The 22,596-nt window shown below is 40.4% G+C and overlaps 1 protein-coding gene across 1 annotated transcript; it reads left to right on the top strand.

The window, feature by feature from the left end:
• The first annotated feature begins 18,490 nt into the window (after nt 1–18,490).
• LOC145123738 (uncharacterized) lies at nt 18,491–22,462 on the top strand. Its single transcript, XM_079058944.1, has 9 exons — nt 18,491–18,808; nt 18,941–19,175; nt 19,333–19,502; nt 19,603–19,745; nt 19,831–20,008; nt 20,097–20,682; nt 20,756–20,868; nt 20,970–21,210; nt 22,199–22,462. The coding sequence occupies exons 1-9, from the start codon at nt 18,615–18,617 to the stop codon at nt 22,421–22,423; spliced, it is 2,085 nt and encodes a 694-aa protein (XP_078915070.1). The 5' UTR covers nt 18,491–18,614; the 3' UTR covers nt 22,424–22,462.
• The last annotated feature ends 134 nt before the right edge of the window (nt 22,463–22,596 follow it).

The raw sequence follows: 22,596 nt of genomic DNA on the forward strand, positions 1-22,596 counted from the left end.
CTTACCCTTGCGGCCCTTGGAAGGAGCCTTCCTCTTCTTCCCCTTACCTTGCCCAATTGCCAGATAAGGGCCATTAGCAGTAGGAGTGGTTACAACATTTTTACCTTTGAGCCCACTTTCGGCAGTCCTCAGAAGGCCCTGGAGTTTGCTCAAAGTGACTTCCTCCTTGTTCATATGATATGTCATGTGGAACTGATCATAACATGGAGGTAGGGAGTGTAGAATAATATTTATAGCCAACTCCTCATCAAATTTCACATTCAGTTTGAGTAGACGGTCCACAGACCTTTGCATTTTCTGCAAGTGGCCCGTGATAGGTTCACCATCCTTCATCTTTGTTGTAATCATGGAGCAGATGATTTCATACCGCTCTTGACGAGCACTCTGATGGTATCTTTCCATCAGGTCCTGTTGCATATCAAAATGGTAGAAGTCCTCATACGACTTTTGGAGTTCAGGAGACATGGTGGCAAGCATGATACAAGCTACCTTGGTGGCATCTTTCTCATGTTCCCTAAAATCAGCAATCTCCTGAGGAGTAGCAGCAGACTCATCAATATCCTTGAGCTCCTTGTCGAGGACATATTCCTTCTCCTCGTAGCGAGTGACCATCCTGATGTTCCTAATCCAATCATTGAAGTTAGTCCCATCAAAGATGACTCTCCCACAAAGGTTTATGAGAAAGAAGGAGCCGGTAGCGTTTGAGCCCGAAGCAGAAGACATCTGAAAAGAAAGAAAGACAAGTTTAGATTAGATAAAGAGTCCTTAATAAAACACCCAAATGAAATATTAAGGCTAGGACCCAACACAATATTTTACAAATTGGAAGAGGGATGCTGTAATCCAACTTGCAAAATATTTGAATGTAGGTAAATAACGATTTACTAATTTCCACCATGAAAAACGAAATTGTTATTAAGTTTTAATTGGATTGAAACTCCTAGATCCTTTGAGATTCATTGAACAATTCAATGGCATGTTTAAATCTCGATTATGCCCTTCAGGTTTGTGACTGGGATATCGATGATCACAAACAAGGTGTGAATAACCATGCAAATGTACTTGGTACTCTTAATGTCAATTATCACCATAATCAATGTGTCGGTTAACCACACAAGCTCCATTGACCTTATGATAAACATTAAGCTACCCTTTGCCGCCCTTACTAGTCCAAGTTAATGTGTCGGTTAACCACACACACTCCATCAACGACTTAGTAAGGTGCAAAGTGTAATTTCATGGATTAGCATCAATTTCACATTTTCCTAAAGTAACTAAGATTGAGAATTTATAAAAGGTTTAGTTACTTTATAATTATCATTATACTTTTAATGAGGATTATTGTCTTTGTCCTACCCGTTCAGCTAACGACCGTCCACCAGTCAAGGAAGCAGTGGGTGAGAATGGACACCCATTAAACTGTCATTTTATAGGCAGCAACCTTATACCCCCCTTATAGACCGGCTTCGTGAATGAGGTCTACTAACGGTAAGACTGACTTGATCTTATATATATATATATAAAAACTTATAATACTATAAAGTATAAGGGTTGAATTTTAAACTTTTAAAATTCTAGGGTTTGGAATTAAAGTTTTCTAACATGACTTTACAAATTCCAAAACTTGAGGGCAAGTTTTGAAACTATTCAAAACCTTTCATTTCTATAACTAATGAGTTTTAATGACTTTTAAGGAAAAGACTTTGCAATTCCATAACTTGAGGACAAGTTATGGAGTCCATTAAAAGGCATTTAGATCAACAATTAAACTAACAAGCAAGTGTCAAATAATATGATCTACCAAAAACTCATAAGCATGGATAATACAAATCAACAAGTTTCAAGAATCATATAAACCCAATTTAAAACTTGAAACTTTGACAATTATCTTTGAAATTGGATTAGCATGATCTTTACCACATCAAAAACAGGTTTATAAGTTCAAAAACAGTTTAGGGTAATGATCCTAGTCCAATTCCAGCCTTAAAAATCGAAAATCTGCAATCTGGAGCACCAACTCGTCGAGTGCAGGAGCTAACTCGGCGAGTTTGATGAATTTGTGCTTGGACTAGGCAAGTCCACCAGTGGACTCGGCGAGTCCACTGTCCAGAATGCCAAAAATTCGATTTTTCAAGCTATAAACACAAGTTGCATCAAGTATAATCAAAAACAAGCCTAGGCTCTGATACCATTGAAGGGTTTTGAGCATTCTAACACACCTAAGGTGTACATGCAACCCTAGAAACCTTGGATCTATGTTTTCTCTATTATACATGCAAACTTTCATTTTTCCAAGGTTTCATCCTAACTAGCATACAATGGAGTATATGTAATACAAAAACTAGTATAATGACATACCTTTTCTTGTAGCTTGATTCCTTAAGCCTTTAAGAGCCTAGCACCCGAAGTGTAACATCGTAAATTCCAAATAAATTTTTCACTTTTAAAAATATAATTTCATTCATAAATATTATCAATCTCAATGTATCACATATCAAATCCATAAAATTCATCCCAAGATTCACAATACATAAAAACTCCACAAGTGTGTACTGATCATGCCGACGCCTTCCCGCGATCCTCACTGGTACCTGAAACACATAACACAAAACAATGTAAGCATAAATGCTTAGTGAGTTCCCCAAAATACCACATATAACACATATTAGCCACTCGAGGCTATAACTCTGTGGGCCCACTAGCCCTAACTCTGTGGACCCTCTGGTCCTAACTCTGTGGACCTTCCGGTCCTAACTCTGTGAACTCTGGAATACACACAGCATAAATCACATAGAAATAATGCAGTGCAACACATCACATACATAGCATACAAGATACTCTGTCACATAACTCTACTTACCACTCAAGGTAAAGTATAGTGAGAAGACTCACCTCAGATAACTCGGTAAACCTCTAACTCGGAAATACTGATCTAGCCTTTGCCTAATCACATAAAATAATTACTCTAATTAATACGATTTTCAAAGACTAGGCTAATCCCTCTCTAAGTTCTCTAAGAAGGGTAAAAGACCATTCTATCCCTCCAATGGCTCACAAGTCCAAACATTGACTCAACCCTAAAAGTCAACAAAGTCAACTCTAGTCAACGGTCAAACTTTGACCAGACTCGTCGAGTGCATCCGGGCGACTCGGCGAGTCCACGCGGGTCCTCTGAATCCTTCTAAGCCTCACTTGGCACGTCGATTCCCTCCTCCACTCACCGGGTTACTCTGCAACAAATCGCGGGGCAACCCCGACTCGACTCGTCGAGTCCACTTATGAACTCGGCGAGTTGCTCCCATGACAACACTCAAATGACCTTCTGAGGTCAGATCTGCTTCTCTAAACTATAGATCTGACTTCCCCATGACCAATAACCACGTAAAGGTCGAATCTTGACTCACATGCAACGCACCCAAGGCTTCTTTTGGTGAAATAACTACTAAAATGGCCACCTAGGCTCATAACTCCAAAAGGGATGGCATAAAGCAGAGTGATAGGGACTCTCTGGACCTCTTAAGGTCCAGATCTAAGAATCATTTCACCTTGGTACCTCACACACTCCAGATTTAAGCTAAATAATGCATAAAGAACCCTAGATTCAACTAAATCATCATAAATACGAGAATAAGCACAGATTGATACCTCCAACAGGTTCCTCTGATCAAATGGAAGTAGATCCAAGCTCCCCAACCCGCCTAGCTTGTCCTTCCTCCTTCCTTCTTGCTAAAACACACAAGAAATGGTGAACAATGGCCTCCTTTCTCACTCACAAGACTCACAGATGCTCTGGGACTCTCAAGGATGAAGGTAGCCGCAAAGAAGGGCCATAAGGTCCTTTAAATAGGGTACATGCCCAGGGATTTAGGGTTTCAGCCCACAGCGCGGACTCGTCGAGTCCACCCTTTCCGACTCGTCGAGTCCATTCATTAATCCAGTCAGCAATCGCGATCCTACTCGACGAGTCTAAGCGTCAACTCGTCAAGTCCCTCTGTTTAACTCAAAATAAATGGTCAAAACATAATACCTGGAAATCCGGATGTTACAATTCTCCCCCACTAGAATCAGACTTCGCCCTCGAAGTCTTGCCCTGCAAACAACTCTGGATGCTGCTCCCGCATCTCCAATTCCGGCTCCCAAGTCAGCTCGGACCCTCTCCGATGTCGCCACTGGACTTGAACCAGGGGCACCTCCTTGTTCCTCAGAACCTTGATCTTTCGATCCATAATCGCAACTGGCCTCTCAACATAATTCAGGCTCGCATCCACCTGAATATCCTCTAACGACACCACCGCCGACTCGCCGGCTATACACTTCCTCAGCTGAGACACGTGGAAGGTATCATGAATCTGACCCAACTCCGCAGGTAGCTCCAAATGATATGCTACCCTGCCCACCCTGGCGGTCACCCTGAACGGACCAATGTACCGGGGCCCCAGCTTGCCCCTCTTCCTGAATCGGATCACTCCTTTCCAAGGAGATACCTTCAGGAGTACGAAATTTCCCACCTGAAACTCCAGCTCAGATCGTCGCCTATCCGCATAACTCTTCTAGCGACTCTAAGCTGTCAACAACCTCTGCCTGACCTGCTGTATCTGCTCTGTCGTCTGAAGCACTAACTCAGTTCTACCCAACACTCGCTGCCCAACCTCTCCCCAGCAGATGGGAGTCCGACACCTCCTCCCATACAGCAACTCAAAGGGAGGCATACCGATACTCGAATGGTGGTTGTTGTTATAAGAAAACTCATCCAACGGCAAATACGTGTCCCAACTTCCTCCAAAGTCCAACACACATGCTCGAAGCATGTCCTCCAGCGTCTGAATCGTCCGCTCACTCTGTCCGTCCGTCTGTGGGTGGTATGCGGTACTGAAATGCAGCCTCGTACCCAATTCCTCATGGAATTTCTTCCAGAACCTGGAAGTGAATCGCACATCTCGATCTGACACAATCGAGATCGGTACTCCATGCCGCAATACCACCTCTCTCACATACAATTATGCCAGCCTCTCAGCGGAAGAACTCTCACTGATGGCAAGGAAATGAGCGCTCTTCGTCAGCCGGTCAACAATCACCCAAATTCCATCGACATCCCTCGCAGTCCTCGGCAATTTGGTGATAAAATCCATGGAAATATGTTCCCACTTCCATTAGGGAAACTCAAGTGGCTGTAACTTGCCATGCGGACGCTGGTGCTCGGCCTTAACCCTGCGACAGGTCAAGCACCTCTCCACGAACTACGCAACATCCCTCTTCATACAGGGCCACCAATAGTCTCTTTTCAGGTCCAAATACATCTTAGTGGCCCCGGGATGGATCGAGAACCTCGATCTGTGCGCCTCCTCCATCAGAATGGTATGTGCCCCGCCCTCAAATGGCACCCAAATCCGACCCTGAAAGGTCATAAGCCCTCGGCTATCGGCAACGAACTCAGACACCTGCCCGACCACCCGCTCTCTCTTGCGGTTCTCCGGCCTCATGGCCTCAACCTGAGCCTCCCGAATGGTGTCCAACACCGGAGTCATCACCGTCAACCTCAAACAAACATCACGTATCGGGGCACTCTCCGCCCTACGACTCAGGGCATCGGCTACAACGTTAGCCTTGCCCGGGTGGTACAGGATCTCACACTCATAATCCTTTACCACATCCAACCATCTCCTCTGGCGCATATTCAGGGTGGGCTGATCCATCAAATACTTCAAGCTCTTGTGATCCGTGTATATGGTACACCGGACCCCATACAGATAGTGACGCCAGATCTTGAGGGCGAACACCACAGCCCCCAACTCCAGATCGTGAGTAGGATACCTCGCCTCATGAGGCTTCAGCTGCCTTGATGTGTATGCTATCACATGCCCTCTCTGCATCAGCACCGCACCCAATCCCGATATCGACGCGTCACAATACACTACAAAATCCTTCATCCCCTCCGGAAGGGCTAACATCGGGGCTTCGCATAATCTCTGTCGAAGTGTCTCGAAGGAGGCCTGCTGCTCTGGGCCCCAACTAAAAGCCACGCCCTTCCGGGTCAACCTGGTGAGAGGAACAACAATCTTGGAGAAATCTTTAATAAATATCCTATAATAGCCGGCCAACCCCAAAAAGCTCCTGATCTCGGTGGGGGATCTCGGCACCTCCCAACTCATCACCGCCTCAATCTTGGCCGGATCGACCAATATCCCATTCTGGTTAACGAGATGTCCCAGGAACTGGACCTCTCATAACCAGAAATCACACTTGGAGAATTTGGCGTAAAGCCTCTCCGATCTCAGAACTCCAAGGATCTCCCTCAAGTGCTCCTCATGCTGCTCTCTGGATCTCGAATACACCAATATATCATCAATGAACACTATCACCGAACGATCCAACATCGGTATGCACACCCTGTTCATGAGATCCATGAACGCCGCAGGTGCATTGGTGAGCCCGAAAGTCATCACCACGAACTCGTAATGCCCATAACGAGTCCTGAACGCCGTCTTCTGGATATCCTCATCACGCACTCTCATCTGATGATATCCAGACCTCAGATCGATCTTGGAGAACCAAGACGCTCCCTGCAACTGATCGAACAAATCATCGATCCTCGGTAAGGGGTAACGGTTCTTGACCGTTAACATGTTCAACTCCCGATAATCAATGCACATCCGGTGCGAACCATCCTTTTTCTTTACAAAAAGGATCGGTGCTCCCCATGGCGAGCTACTCGGCCGAATAAACCCCTTCCCCAGCAGCTCCTGAAGCTGCGAGGATAACTCCTGCATCTCTGGAGGCGCAAGGCGATAGGGCGCCTTGGCAATAGGCGCTGCTCCCGGAACCAAATCGATACGGAACTCTACTTGCCTCTCGGGAGGCACACCCGGCAACTCCTCGGGGAAAACATCCGGGAACTCACGCACTATCGGAACCTCATCGACCGATCTCGGCCTCTCTGCATCAAACCTCGTATCCATCACATAAGCCACAGACCCACTACAGCCCTGCTGTAGGCTCTGCCTCGCTCTAGCGGCCGAACAAAACGCTGACCCAGAACGGGTACCCTCGCCGTACACCGTAAGAACTCCCCCACTAGGGTCTCGTATGGTCACCAGTTGTCGCTCGCAGTCGATAACTCTCCAAATCTGCTCAACCAGTCCATGCCCACGATGACACAGACATCTCCCATCGTAATCGGGACCAAATCAATCGGAAACTCAACGCCGAAGATCTCGAGTACACATCCTTGAATCACATCAGTGGCATACACCGCTCTCTCGTCAACTATGGAAACTCGTAGAGGTCGACTCAACGCCTCTCGACGGATACTGATGTGCTGACTAAAGGCTAAGGATACAAAATATCGACTCGCACCCGAGTCAAATAACACCAAGGCAGGTACAGAACTCACAAGAAAAGTACCTACGCATATCATAATATAAGCACAATATCTCAAACTCAAAATAAATACATGAAAGAATACATACCAGCCACGACATCGGGCGCTGCACGGACCTCCTCCGCTGTCAACTGGAAGGCTCTCCCTCGTGCCTTCGGTGCCTCGGCCTTCACCCGCCGACTCTCGGTAGCTCGTACAGCAGCAGGGGCAGATCCCTACGATGCTCCCTGTGCTGACCCCCGCAGCTACGGACACTCGGCCTTCCGGTGTCCGGTCTGGTTGCAGTGGAAACAGACTGCAAACCCTTTGGGGCAATCCTTGGCCATGTGTCCTTCCTTGCCACACTTGTAGCAAGACCCTGCTCTACAAATCCCCTCATGACCCTTTCCGCACTTGCCACAAGTGCGGCCCTTCTGGTTCCCTGATCCCGAATCGGCGGGCTTGGCCCGCTTGGCTGCCGGCTGGGACTGTGCCGGTCGCCGATCCCTCCCCTGAGACTCCGCCTCCTCCCTAGCCTGAGTCTCAAGCTCTATCTCCCTCTTCCGAGCATTCGCCTGAAGCTCGGCAAATGTCCGGTAAGAAGAGTTCGTCACGAACTCGCGGATGTCTCTCCTCAAGATGCTCAAATACCGACTCATGCGTGCCTGCTCAGAAGACACGTGCTCAGGGCAGAACATTGCCCTCTCATGGAACATCCTGGTGATCACAGTAACAGACTCAGTACCCTGCTTGAGGGTCAAGAACTCCTGGGCCAACCGTTCCCTTTCCACCGGGGGAACACACTCATCACGAAACATAGCGGTGAACCTCTCCCAGGTCACCGCGGCAAGCTCTGCAGAAGAATAGTGCGCTGTCACAAACTTCCACCGGTCCTTCGCTCCCAAGCGAAGCTGGTTCAGCGCGAACAGAACACTCAGATGCACCGGACAAGAACACGTATAGAAGCATCCCTCGATGTCATAAACCCATCTCATCGCAGCAATCGGATCCTGCGTCCCATCAAACTCTAGTGGCTTCGTGTTGTTGAACTCTCGGAACAGCAACTCATCACCACCCTGAGGTCTAGTAGCAGCAACAGTTGTGGTAGCTGCAGCGGCTGCAGCCTCAGTAACCGCTGCGTATCTCTCATCAAAGGTCTCAATCAATGTGGTCTTAATAGACCCAAACATCTCCGGAATCTCTGCACGGATAGCCGCAGCCACCTCCTCGTGGATCATCGACGAAGCTCCTCATCACTTACACCGCTGGTCTCTGGTCTGTGGCGTGTCCCAACCATGATATCTCTGAAATACAACATAAGAAATATCAGAGACTCGCTCGAGCATACTCACACTCGACAACTCAGCCCTACTTGTTCCTTAGTACCCTAAGGACACTTACTTGGACTGCGCACTGATCCGGTGTCTTCAGTAGTACGGGCCCAATACTACCGTCCACACCGCATCAGTATTCACCCCAAGTCCTCCTCCTAGGATCCCAAATCCCAAGTACTCTACTCTCATTATGCATAGGCCACTCTCTAGCAGACCTCTCATAAGCTCCTCGCTGCTATCTACTCACTCTCAAGCATCTCCTAGCAGCAAAACCCCTAGGCTAAGGCATCACAAATCAGGCCACTCTAGTCCTAATAAGAATACCTAGCCTACTCTAGCATGCATAACATATCATATCATATCTCATAACACATAATATAAGGGTATTTTGGGAAATCACCGTTCGGGCGTTGGCTGATCGTACACACTGCTCTGCTCTGCTCTTTTCAAAACCTTTTATTCCTTTAGAAAAATTTTGTTTTATTTCGAAAAATTTCTCAAATCCTCAGTTTGAGTTCAAATGCGCCCGAAGGTGCATCCGAATCCCTCAAACCAAGGCTCTGATACCAACTTGTAACATCGTAAATTCCAAAAGAATTTTTCACTTTTAAAAATATAATTTCATTCATAAATATTATCAATCTCAATGTATCACATATCAAATCCATAAAATTCATCCCAAGATTCACAATACATAAAAACTCCACAAGTGTGTGCTGATCATGTCGGCGCCTTCCTGTGATCCTCACTGGTACCTGAAACACATAACACAAAACACTGTAAGCATAAATGCTTAGTGAGTTCCCCAAAATACCACATATAACACATATTAGCCACTCGAGGCTATAACTCTGTGGGCCCACTGGCCCTAACTCTGTGGACCCTCTGGTCCTAACTCTGTGGACCTTCCGGTCCTAACTCTGTGAACTCTGGAATACACACAACATAAATAACATAGAAATAATGCAGTGCAACACATGGCATACATAGCATACAAGATACTCTGTCACATAACTCTACTTATCACTCAAGGTAAAGTATAGTGAGAAGACTCACCTCGGATAACTCGGTAAACCTCGAACTCGGAAATACTGATCTAGCCTTCGCCTAATCACATAAAATAATTACTCTAATTAATACGATTTTCAAAGACTAGACTAATCCCTCTCTAAGTTCTCTAAGAAGGGTAAAAGACCATTCTACCCCTCCAATGGCTCACAAGTCCAAACATTGACTCAACCCTAAAAGTCAACAAAGTCAACTCTAGTCAACGGTCAAACTTTGACCAAACTCATCGAGTGCATCCGGGCGACTCGGCGAGTCCATGCGGGTCCTCTAAATCCTTCTAAGCCTCACTTGGCACGTCGAGTCCCTCCTCCACTCGCCGGGCTACTCTGCAACGAATCGCGGGGCAACCCCGACTCGACTCGTCGAGTCCACTTATGAACTCGGCGAGTTGCTCCCATGACAACACTCAAATGACCTTCTGAGGTCAGATCTGCTTCTCTAAACTATAGATTTGACTTCCCCATGACCAATAACCACGTAAAGGTCGAATCTTGACTCACATGCAACGCACCCAAGGCTTCTTTTGGTGAAATACTAAAATGGCCACCTAGGCTCATAACTCCAAAAGGGATGGAATAAAGCAGAGTGATAGGGACTCTCTGGACCTCTTAAGGTCCAGATCTAAGAATCATTTCACCTTGGGACCTCACACACTCCAGATTCAAGCTAAATAATGCATAAAGAAACCCTAGATTCAACTAAATCATCATAAATACGAGAATAAGCACAGATTGATACCTCCAACAGGTTCCCCTGATCAAATGGAAGTAGATCCAAGCTCCCCAACCCGCCTAGCTTGTCCTTCCTCCTTCCTTCTTGCTAAAACACACAAGAAATGGTGAACAATGGCCTCCTTTCTCACTCACAAGACTCACAGATGCTCTGGTACTCTCAAGGACGAAGGTAGCCGCAAATAAGGGCCATAAGGTCCTTTAAATAGGGTACAGGCCCGGGGATTTAGGGTTTCAGCCCACAGCGCGGACTCGTCGAGTCCACCCTTTTTGACTCGTCGAGTCCATTCATTAATCCAGTCAGCAATCGCGATCCTACTCGACGAGTCTAAGCGTCAACTCGTCGAGTCCCTCTCTTTAACTCAAAATAAATTATCAAAACATAATACCTAGAAATCCGGAGGTTACACGAAGTGTGATGACTTAAATGCTTCACACAACACCACCAACAAATGGAATAACTTTAGAGAAGAATCCTTGCACAAAAATTCGGCTAGCCCTCTTTTCTTATCACTTAGGTGCCAATTTTGGTAGCCTTAGGGTCTCTTATATAGTGTGGCAAACTAGAGTTACACATGTAAACCCTAATGACCTTCCATATCCCTCATGCTCCATGGGTTAAAACCTCCATGGAGTATACATGGGTCACCACATGGGTTTAGCCCAACATGAGGAACTGTGGATCATTAGGCCACTTTATAAGAATGAATGATTTACCAAATCAACCCCTTATATTTAATTAGTCTCTTTTGATCACAAAATTAATTCCAAACTAATTCTTGATCAATACTAATTAAATAATATGATTTCATATTAATATATAACAACTTATAATATATTAATAAATCATAAATATCCTCTTCTCAAAAGTCCATCCTTCATATTGTTCTGGTGCCATGCAACCCAAATGGACCATGTTACTCTCGGGTCACGTACATACCAATTATAGTTATGGGCTTAGACACTAAATCCAACATTATTTTCACGAAAAACCTTGTATAGGCATTCCTAAACATTAAGTGTAGTGGCTTGTTTCTTGAAAATCATGTTTAGAAGAGGGATAGAGAGGGTTCCATACATCCAAGATCTTATAGTGGAATCTGCCTGTAACCAAGCAGCTTTGGCAGCCGCTAACTCTGTTGTTGACTTTTCCTTTTCTTTATCTACCGGTGGAGTGACAGGATCAGTGGGCGGACGGATACGATGGTCAACACTATATGCAATGCAGTGAATTTCGAAAAACTCCCTCCATATATCATAATTCATCTGTTCTAAATCAAAAACCAGAGGGACTGCATGTTTGATGTTGATAGTTGGAGAGATTTTGTCAGGTATATTGATTCCAGACATTGAGATATTACTAGAAGATCACAAGAATGAAGAATTAATGAAGACTAAGAACACAGTCGACAGAAAAGAGGCTATCGACTAGGGTTAGATGAAGCAAGAATGTAGGGAGATGGATATCGCTCTGATACCATGTGATTAAATGATTTTCCCGTAAACGTGATCTTCTATTATGTGAAAGTATATATACATGGATACAATAGAAAAGGGCCAATGGGCCGAGCATATAACAATACAACATAATAATAAGCCCTGCTAACAGGAACTACTAAAGAAGCGTAGCAGAGCAGTTCAGAACAGATAACCTTTGAAATCGAATTAGGTTTCAGTTAACAAGTATGAATCTTGTACGCTTCAATAATAAAACCAAAGAACGACGATGGGGAACGAAGAGTGGCTTCGAAGTAGTAAAGATAAAAAACAACCTTACCTAATGGGGGTGATCGATGACTGCATTGGGAGCAGGAAGGGCGACACTATCCCCGTCAACAAGATGGTACTTCGTAGAAATCTGGTCGAGACGCTCATGGATGACGGGAGAATGAACGACGGGTATCACTGAACGAAGCATTCTCTTGCAAAACATATGAGGATTCGAGAAGAAGAAATGACAAAGAGAATATGAAAGAACAAGAAGGAAGAAAATTGTCATAGATGTGACAAGCATTTATCAAATGAAAGGCGGGAAGCCAACTGCTACCAAAAAGGGCTCAAGTGTCTATAAGCCTACGCGAAGACTTGGGTGCGTGCGTAAACCAAGAGCCATTAACTGTATTTAGTAAAATTGGAAAATCATAAAGCAATTCAACCCAATTATTATAAATCAACAACACTTTATAACAATTAGGCCGAGGGGGGGGGGGCTTAATGGGGCATGGGCGTCAGCCCACACAACACCAAGGCAGCCAATGAACCTGGCCTGCCAGCGTAGACACAAATACATAAGTGGTACCACACGCATTGGATTTGAGGGAGACAACCACAAGCATCTGGGTCGCCACGTAGCAACACCAACCACCAAGACCGAGAAGAACAATAAAGATTGTGATTGATCTTTTATGTTATTTTAAACATTTTTTTTGTTATTGTGGTATATAGTTGATCTTGAATTTGAACTTTGATGGTTTGTTATGCTTATTTAGTTTTTGACATTATGTTGCATATATAATGTCTGGATTTCTTTTTAAAAACAGGTTTTGCATATATAACAAAATCTGTGAAAAAATATTTAAAAAAAATACCGACGACATGTAATTTGTAAAGCTCAAATGAAAAAAAAAATGTAGTTACCATCATTTCCCGATGATAAGTCATCTGAATAGGTTTTTTACCTTTTGTTACGACAAGTCGTCGGTACATGGTTGCATCTATACTAACGACAAGTCATATGTTAAAGAATATAATAAAACTTTTTTTTCTCGAAAATCACTTCCGACGACCATTTCCAGACGACAAGTCGTCTGGATTGATTGACCTATACCGACGATATTGTCCATTTATGTAACGAGCCGAAAATCCTTTCGTCAATGACGTTAGCTTTCCATTGTTCGGAAAGTAATTGTTGTCAAGTTATTCTGGTTCTAAGTTAAAAAACGAGTAAATTAAATAGAAAGGTTGTTAATTTAATATTTAAAAAGAATGAATTAATAATTAAAAGGTATTTAAATTAATTAATTAATTTATAGTAATAGTTAGCATAAATATAACCCATAAAAGGTATAAATGTAGTCCAGGGGTTAAAGTGATATTCTTGGAAGTAATAAAATGAGGTGCTTTTGGATTTTGGGGTTAAATCGTTATTATGGAACAAACTTGGGGACCAAAGTTGTAAGTTCATTCAATAACTCTGAAACAAGAAACCAACATATCTTTTCCTCTTCTTTCTTCGTCTGTTACCCCGATGGCTTTAATGTCATTCCCCCATTCTTATTAAAAAACGGCTACCAACTTACTTCTGTTTGCTTCGTTATCCACGAGAGAGAGAGAGAGGGAGAGAGAAGCAGAGGAGAGGCTGTCGGCTAGTTGTGAAGGTTTTCTGGCAAGCGGCTAGGTTTCCAGCAAGATTCTGGTTGCCCTTGGTTTCCGGCAGAAGCCTATTAAGGCAGCGGGTTGAAGTGTTTTCCGGCCATACATCGTGGTGGTAAGATTCTAGTCTCGTGTGTTATCTTTTTATGGTTCGACTCTCATCATCACCACCACCGGCAGGCATGGTTGCCGGATTCCGTCACAACACCACCACCGTGCAAAGGGTGGTTGTGATTGGGTTGTTTGTACATTGTTTACGTGCTTCTTCCTTCGTTATCAAGTTATAGTCTATAATGGTTGAGGGTAAATGCTAGTTGCATGAAATACAACACCCAACACGTAATAAGAATTTCCATGTCTAATAATATTAAACAAAATACTAGGATGAGGTCTCAAGTTTGCTTATGACTGTAACGAAAAGAAGAAAGATACATTTACCTGGTTAATTATTTAAAATTAAGTGGAGTTACAACGGCTTAGATTTTAGTATATGTATTTCATTGTTTTAATAAAATATATACATATGCCATAATATATAAGCCGATAAATTTTATGAATTATAATTTATTCATTAAGTTAATAAAGAGATCAAATGATTTGTGGATACATGAGTAAAACGGAATTATTGATCAAGGCTATGAGATAGTGTTAACAATAAAAATAAATGTTGGGTTTATAATCGGTTATTTGAAAAAATTAATGATTATTTTTATATTTGATCCCTTGGTGTAAGGGCTTACAATTAATATGATTGTGTTAGGTCCTTTAAGAATGTATGGATACTTTTAATTAAGAAAAATTAAATAGATATATTATGGACGGTATCTGTTAAATAACCCAACCCTTAATACCATTTTAGTTCATTACTGGTATTTTGGGATAATTACTTGTACCTCATGCTTACTTATGACCATAGTTATGTATTCTAATTTTATGCCATATTGATTTCACTACCAAATAGGCGATTAACTTGCAATCTAAAATATTGAAAGCCTAAACTAAATTAAAAATATATATTTATTGTTTAGGTATCTTGAGGATTAAGGAGCTTACGAAACGACGTATAAGTGTAATATTTTATTATCGCAGAACAATGTGAGTTCATAGTTTTAAATCACTAAGGTTGCATTATTGAAACGTGCAATCCGTAGATGGTGATTTGATTCACTTTAGGATGACCATATCATTACTTGTGCTTGATGATGATATGATATTTGTGATGCTAATATATGTTTTGGGCTAATGCCATGATATGACCTAATTGCTATGTTGTTTACACTTTGATGTACTTGATGTATATAACATGCTAGCTTAAGTTGCTTGAAATATGATGTATGGTTATGTTTTGATGTGCTGGTTATGAATACATTGCATGTTTAATACACATTCATATGGTATGCATTATATGACTTGCTTAATGTATAAATGACATTGCGGGGTTATGCGTAGAGGGTTTGGGTAGTTCATGATCTTTGCCTAAAACCTTATCCGGATCATTGAGGATGCCTACTAGGTTGAAAGAGTACATATAGGAAGAGCTATAGCCACAACGGTGATTAGTTGCCGGTCTTTCTAGATGACCGTGTGACACATGGTTTGCGGGCACTTCGGTGTTCGTGGGCTGGAGTGATGTTGGTCCCTCGTTCGCGGCCAGCGCAAACATCACGTGGGAATCGGGAGGTGTATCGGTGGAATTGGCACTGTTTGTACCGATCCTGAACGACACCGCAGGTTACTTGTACTTTGCAAAGTCGGAGTAGCGAAAGTGGAGTCACGGGGTTGGTGTTTCGGGTGGAAGTCATGAGCCACTTAGAGCATTCGGTTGGCCGTGCACACAAGTAGTGAACGGGGTGTTTCTCTTGGGTTAGGTAGCACTAAGAGACACTTTTCTATCAATCGGTTGGATAGATATAATAAAAGGTTGAACATGTAACAAACGGTTGGTTGCATATTAAAATGTTGAATATATAACAAAGGTTGGTTATTAATAAAAGGTTGAACATGTAACAAAAGGTTGGTTGCATATTAAAAGGTTGAATGTATAACAAAGGTTGGTTATTAATAAAAGGTTGAACAATTAAAGGTTGCTTAAATATGAAATGTGATTATTTATATGTTATGCGGTTGCTTATATGGTATTTGGTTGATCATATATGTTATGTGGTAGAATTGTGGTTAAACATATATGCATGTATGCGGTTGAATATGTGATTGAATAATTATAATATGCGGTCATTCTCTAAGTGGTATTTGTCTATCATTTTTATGCTTCATCATAAAATGAATGATTGACCCATTTGGGGTTTGTATGTTTTATATGCAACTTTATGAACTCACTCAGCAGGGGCTGACACTTGTATCTTTTCTCTTTTGTGTCTCATGATTGGTATAGGCAGTTTAGAAGATTAGCCTTGGTGAGGGGGTTCTTATAGGTAGTAGATTTGTATTAACGATACCACTCTTGGACACATTTTTGATTATTTACTTTAAAAATACTTTTGTTTACAGTTTAATGGTTTGGAATTATGTTTGAGTTTTCGAAGTAACGTTGTGGTTTTGAAAATGTTTTGATTTAAAAAAACTAAGTCTTTCGCTAACGTATTCTGTTAAATAAATGTTTTAAAAAGAAAAAAATTATGGTAAAAATCACGACGTTACAATTTATACCGACGGAGCTATACCGACTACTTTTACCAGAAGACTTGTCGTCGACATAGGCTTTACCGACAACTTGTTGTCGGCATAAGGATAGAAAATGTCGTCGGTATACGAGTTGCATCTTTGTAGTGAATAAAAAGAATTAGTGGAGCCTTTTCAAAATCTATCCTCGAGAATGAAAACTTCTAAAAGCAGGGCTTAGGGCGTGTTCGGCACGGAGTGTTTGAGAGCTTCTAGCTTCTAACGTTTGACAAAACGCTCCGTTTTGAACAAAAAACATTGTTTGGCACTACAAGCTTCTAGCGTTTAGTTTAAACAAAGCACTCCAAATCCAAATGTTAATTCATGTAGCGTTTAACAAAACGCTACAAACTACCCTCTACGAGCTAATTTTGTTGAACACGCCATTAAAAGTGACAAAATGTGGAAATGGCTATGGAGGGTCGAAAGTGCACATGATAAAAAGTTAAGTGACTATTTTGCGAAAAAACAAAAGTCAGTAAAAATGGGCTGTGAGGTGGCCAAAACATATTGGGTGCAATGGATACGTGGCTTGAATCGACCAATTTTGTTGTATGAACTCACCGAGTGTTGCTAAATACTACACAAACTTGAAGAAAGCTTTAGGTGAAAATACCGACTTCTTGTGCGACTGTGTGTTTCGAGTTGGGCAAAAAATATAAGGTAAACTTCGCATGAATTTCTATGTATCAATAATGCTATATTAGTTAATATATTTGATTTTTAATTAGTTTTATATTCAAACCACAAACATAAATTGAATTCGAATTCGATTGTAATTTGGTTTGATTCAGTTTTGTTCGGTTTGCAACCTGAATAATTAAGTGATTAATCGGGTCGAATGAGGCTAAATGGGTGAATCCAAAGTAATACTGAAGTGATTATGGGGCGTTAAATATTATTTATTTTCATTTATGTTAAGCTATAGTTTAAATATTGTATTTTGGCCACGGAAAACTTAACATATAAACTTTAGCAATGGTTTTGAAATATAATTTCCACAAAATAGTCACTGATTTCACACTTTACGGTTATTGAAATATTCAAGAATGGCCCCTTCCCCATCAACAAAAGTATCATATTAGTAATGGATTCTGAAATAGAAATCTACTTTGTACGTGGATGTTCCAATCCCCTATTTAAGCACATTTTAGGCCTTATTTCAAAATAATGTAATTTGGTCCAAATAACTATTAGGAAACTATCATCAATTCTTGATAATTCTTGTATTTATTTTAAGCCTAGTTTGACAATTCTTTAGCCCACTTAGTGAAATAGTTAATATCCTATCCATTCTTGATAATTCTTGAGATTATTCATTTTCTAAGCTTCTATAAGATAGCATGACTTATGTTTAAATAAATACACACGTTCAAAGACATCTTGAAGTTGATGCATGTCTTAGCATATCAATAGTACCAGCTTTTTTCAAAAGGTTATTCAATCAAATAAGCTAAAGAATGATTTATTTATTTTTTTCATTCCGAAGTTTTTTTCACATTGTTTGTAAATTTACAAGCTCAGTAGTAAGACTTTTTCATATTTTTAATACTATTTCATTTATTTTGTATATAAATTGAATAAACTTTGTGAAGAGGCTCTTGTATTTTAGATTTTTGTTATGTTTTTTGATATGTTGATTTGACGATCATATGAAAACAAAAATCTTATTAAAAAAGCTAGTGTAAAAGAAGTTGAAGGCTTGAAGCTTAACATATATATTTTAATATATAGAAATGGAGATGGGTAGCAAATGGAAAACCTAAAGTCGTAGGGACCATTTGTGCAAAAACATTGGTTAAAATGGATTATCCCAGATTGATAAATAGCACAAGGACTATTTCTGTAAATCACAATATTCTGTAAAATCAACATCGAACGAATTACATGCATATTCCATTCAAACAAAAATCAATCTCCACGTAGCTCTGATTGATTTTGGGATTGAGCGAAATATTTCGATGAAACTTTCTTGCGATTCCTCTATTTTTACAATAATTTGCATAATGTACAACGCGATTTGTTTGGATTTGACGATCTCAAAACCCTAATTCAATCCTAGAGAATCCGAAGATGGCTGCAGTAAGCAAAACCAAACATATGATCGAGGGTTTTGTAAAAGACGGATCATTGAAATGGTTGAATAAAAGCCATAACCCATTGCATGATGAGTTTGAAGAGATTAAAAGGTCTTCTTCATCTAGTAATAAAAAATGGATCAACGATCTATCTGCAGTCGCAAATGTAGTTATCCGTCGATGTTCAAAGTAAGTTCTGTTGCAAAATACTCCCAATTTCTACATTTCTTCAATCAAAATTAATATGTTTCATGTGCTTTACTAGATCTGTTGATTCCATTCCAAATGAAATTTCACTCACTCTGTATCCGAATGTTACAGAATCCTCCATATTTCTACGGATAAGCTTTGGGAAAACTTTGAAGCAGAGGCTTCTGATGTAACAAAACATCCAATTCGATATGCTCGAAATTTCCTGGAGTTTGCCTGTTTTAGGGCTCTTTCTCAATCTACGCAAGTTAATGGTTATATGGAGGACAAAAGGTTTCGAAGATTAACATTTGATATGATGCTTGCTTGGGAAATTCCAGATTCTGCTAGCCAGCAAACCATAAATGTATGTTCTTCTGTACATTCATTATGTAATGATGATATGCCCAAAATTTGTATAGTAATTATAGATTTCAGAAGCTTCTGGGACTTGTAATTTTCAGTTTTTCATTCATTCACAGTTAAGGTAGATCTTAGATTGAACAGTTTGGATCACTGTGCAGATAGATGAGGATCCAACAGTGGGAATTGAGGCCTTTTCAAGAATAGCTCCAGCTGTGCCTATTATTGCAAATGTGATAGTCAGTAATTATATTTTTGAGTTTCTTACTGCATCCACTGGAGGCAGGCTTCAGTATTCTACATATGAGAAATATCTTTCTGCATTGGAAAAGTACTCAAATTACTTCTGCAATCTGCTCTTATATTTGCATTAAAGATCTTGTGTTCCATGTTCTTGGATTGCGAATGTAACAAGATTGACTTTTCAACAGGTCTATTAAAAAACTTAAATCACACTCAGAATCATCTTTGCTTTCATCTCAACGAGCTAAAAGAGGGGAAAGGATTCTTGAAGTAGATGGAACAGTCACCACACAACCTGTTCTTCAACATTTAGGGATCTCAACTTGGCCTGGTTGGTTTAAATATTCGATTTTCTTTCCTTCAAATGATATATATGACATGATATTGTTGAAATTCTTATATAAATCTATCATCAGGTCGATTAACTCTGACAGATCATGCATTATACTTTGAAGCTCTTCGTGTTGTGTCATATGATAAGCCCACAGTTTATGAGTTAGCAGATGACTTGAAGCAAGTAGTCAAAGCTGAGTTGACCGGCCCATGGGGAACAAGACTTTTTGACAAAGCTATTCTCTACAAGTCAAATTCCTTGTAAGCCTGCCTTAACACATATAATATAATCACAAAAATAACCAAAAGGGGTAGAGGCTTTGAACTAATTTAGGGTTCCAAATTGTAGATCAGATCCAGTTGTAATGGAGCTTCCGGAGCTAAAAGGGCACGCTAGACGCGACTATTGGCTAGCAATTTTGCGTGAAGTTTTATACGCTCACAAATTCATCCGAAAATTCAAGATTAAAGGAGTCGAACGCGATGAAGCCTTACTAAAAGCAATATTCGGCATTATCCGAATGCAAGCCCTAACTCACATGAACTCCACAATCCCCTTATGCTACGAAGAAGGTCTTATGTTCAATGCGTGTGATCAACTGCCAGGTGGCGACCGAATACTAGAAACAATCGCATCGATGTTGACTTCGAAAGAGCCGGAACGGAATAACAACAACGGAGGTAAATCCGGTAACGGAAAGGGAATGTATTCGGTGTCGGCTACCACCATGGCTTCGAGCTTAGGGTCTGTGTTTGGGGCAAATTCTAATAATCAGTCGTTGATTACTGTTGGTGAGATAACTGTTGGGGAGATGACTCCATTGGAGAAAGCCGTTGGTGAATCTAGAAGCAATTATAAGATGGTGGCTGATGCACAAGCGACTGTTGATGGAGCTAAAGTTGAAGGCCTTGATACGAATTTAGCTGTTCTTAAGGTACTGTTTGGATGCAATAATACAAGAAGCGAATTCCATTTAATTATTTATTATTCCTCTTTGCTATTTGTAGGAGTTGCTATTTCCTTTAAGCGAACTCGGGTTTCATCTTTTGAGACTATTGTATTGGGATGAGCCGACAAAGTCTTTTACATTCTGTTTTGTATTTACATTTATTATCTACTGGTGAGCTTATAACTTTAATATCTACTTCCTACTTTAATTTTATTATAAAATTATAATTGATATTTTTAATTTTTTTTTTTTTTTTTTTTTTGTGGGTGTAGGGGATGGCTGGCTTATGTGTTTGCGTTATTGATCAATTTTTTTGCGATCAATATGGTGATGACACGATATTTTAGTGGACGACCAGTTGATGAACTAAGAGTTGTAGTGCCTCCATCAATGAGCAAAATGGAGCAGCTTTTAGCTGTCCAAAATGCAATTTCTCAAGCTGAAGAGTTAATTCAAGAGGGAAATGTCGTTCTTCTTAAAATACGTGGCCTCTTTTTATCCATATTTCCACAGGTATATATACATACTTACATACAATCTTTATATTTTCTGTCTATGTCAGTATAATCCTAAACGTGCTTCCGGTTTTATGAAATGGATAAAACATTGAGACTAATCATAAAAATGTGAAAACGAGGAAAATGTATGACACGAAATGACCATTGTTTTTAATATTTATCACAAAATGATACATAAATACATCTTTGACACGTTGCAGTAAAATTGGTTAAGGTGTTTGGTTTTTTAGGTGAAGCATGTGAGTTCGAGTCCCTTTAAAAGACCATTTTTTACATATAATTGAAGAGCAGAAAATTTTAGCTAAATTTGGAAGAAAAAAAAATAGTCTTTCAAAGGCGTCAAACATGGAACCTTATGAGAGCTAAATTTTTTGACCAATTTTGCTTAACCGAAATTTTTTTTTTTAATACATTTTAAACATAAATAATTAAGTTAGTCACTATTGCAAGTTATTTTTATCTCGCAAAACAATATTGAAAAAGCATAGAAATTCAGTAATTATGGTGGTGGGGACCACTGAAAAATTAATTTCTTGAAATGAAGATATTTGGTGATATTTTCAAGAAGTAAGTAGGTTATTTGGTGATAATTTTTTCTTAAATGTGGTCACTTGGTGATATAATTATGATCTCATTTTTTGTCAACCTTTTGTGATAACTCCAAATAATATATGTAAAAAAAACAATAAACCGTACCATTTGAGCTGCATCCCACATTACTCCGCCTCAAAGCTCACATTCCAGATCAATTGCAACACTAACAATATTTTGAGTATGTTAAGGTTTAAACCAGGACCTACTGTGTCACTATCAGGCTCCCATTACAGGGCTAAATAATATGTGTATATACCAAGTGTGTTAACACACAGATAAAAATTTTTGAACCGAATATATTGTTTGGATGTATGTAAATGATCATTTTACCGTAAAAAAGAAATCAGAAAGAAGCAAACACTAAGTTGTGTTTTTACGTATATTTTCAGGCAACTAATAGATTTGCGGCTGCACTTGCGGGTTTTGCTTTATTTTTAACATTTGTACCCTTTCGATACGTGCTTCTAGTAATGTTCTTGGAAGAATTTACAAAGTACTCGCCAATGAGAAAGGCACAAACCGAAAGATTCATGAGGAGAATGAGAGAGTGGTGGTTTAGTATACCAGCAGCTCCTGTTTTACTTGAAAGAGAGGAAGACAAGAAAAAGAAGTAATGTAATTAATCGGGTAGATTTACATTACACGAATCATTTGGAGTGTTGTTTGTATATATATATATTATATATAATTATAAATCATTTTATAAATTTGTCATTTTTATTTTAAAAAATATCTTAGAAGTTAAAAGATATAACTTATTATTATATATATATTAAAGTTCTGGAAG

The sequence above is a fragment of the Lactuca virosa genome, chromosome 7 (genome assembly GCF_052849685.1).
Source record: "Lactuca virosa cultivar CGN04683 chromosome 7, Lactuca_virosa_CGN04683_v6, whole genome shotgun sequence".
Lineage (NCBI taxonomy): Eukaryota > Viridiplantae > Streptophyta > Magnoliopsida > Asterales > Asteraceae > Lactuca > Lactuca virosa.

Excerpts from the sequence above, each read along its gene's own strand:
- LOC145123738 (XM_079058944.1), top strand. The coding sequence starts at position 18,615 with ATGGCTGCAGTAAGCAAAACCAAACATATGATCGAGGGTTTTGTAAAA. Across the intron at positions 19,746-19,830 it reads AGGGATCTCAACTTGGCCTG|GTCGATTAACTCTGACAGAT; the intron begins GTTGGTTTAAAT and ends ATCTATCATCAG. Across the intron at positions 21,211-22,198 it reads TTTTATCCATATTTCCACAG|GCAACTAATAGATTTGCGGC; the intron begins GTATATATACAT and ends GTATATTTTCAG.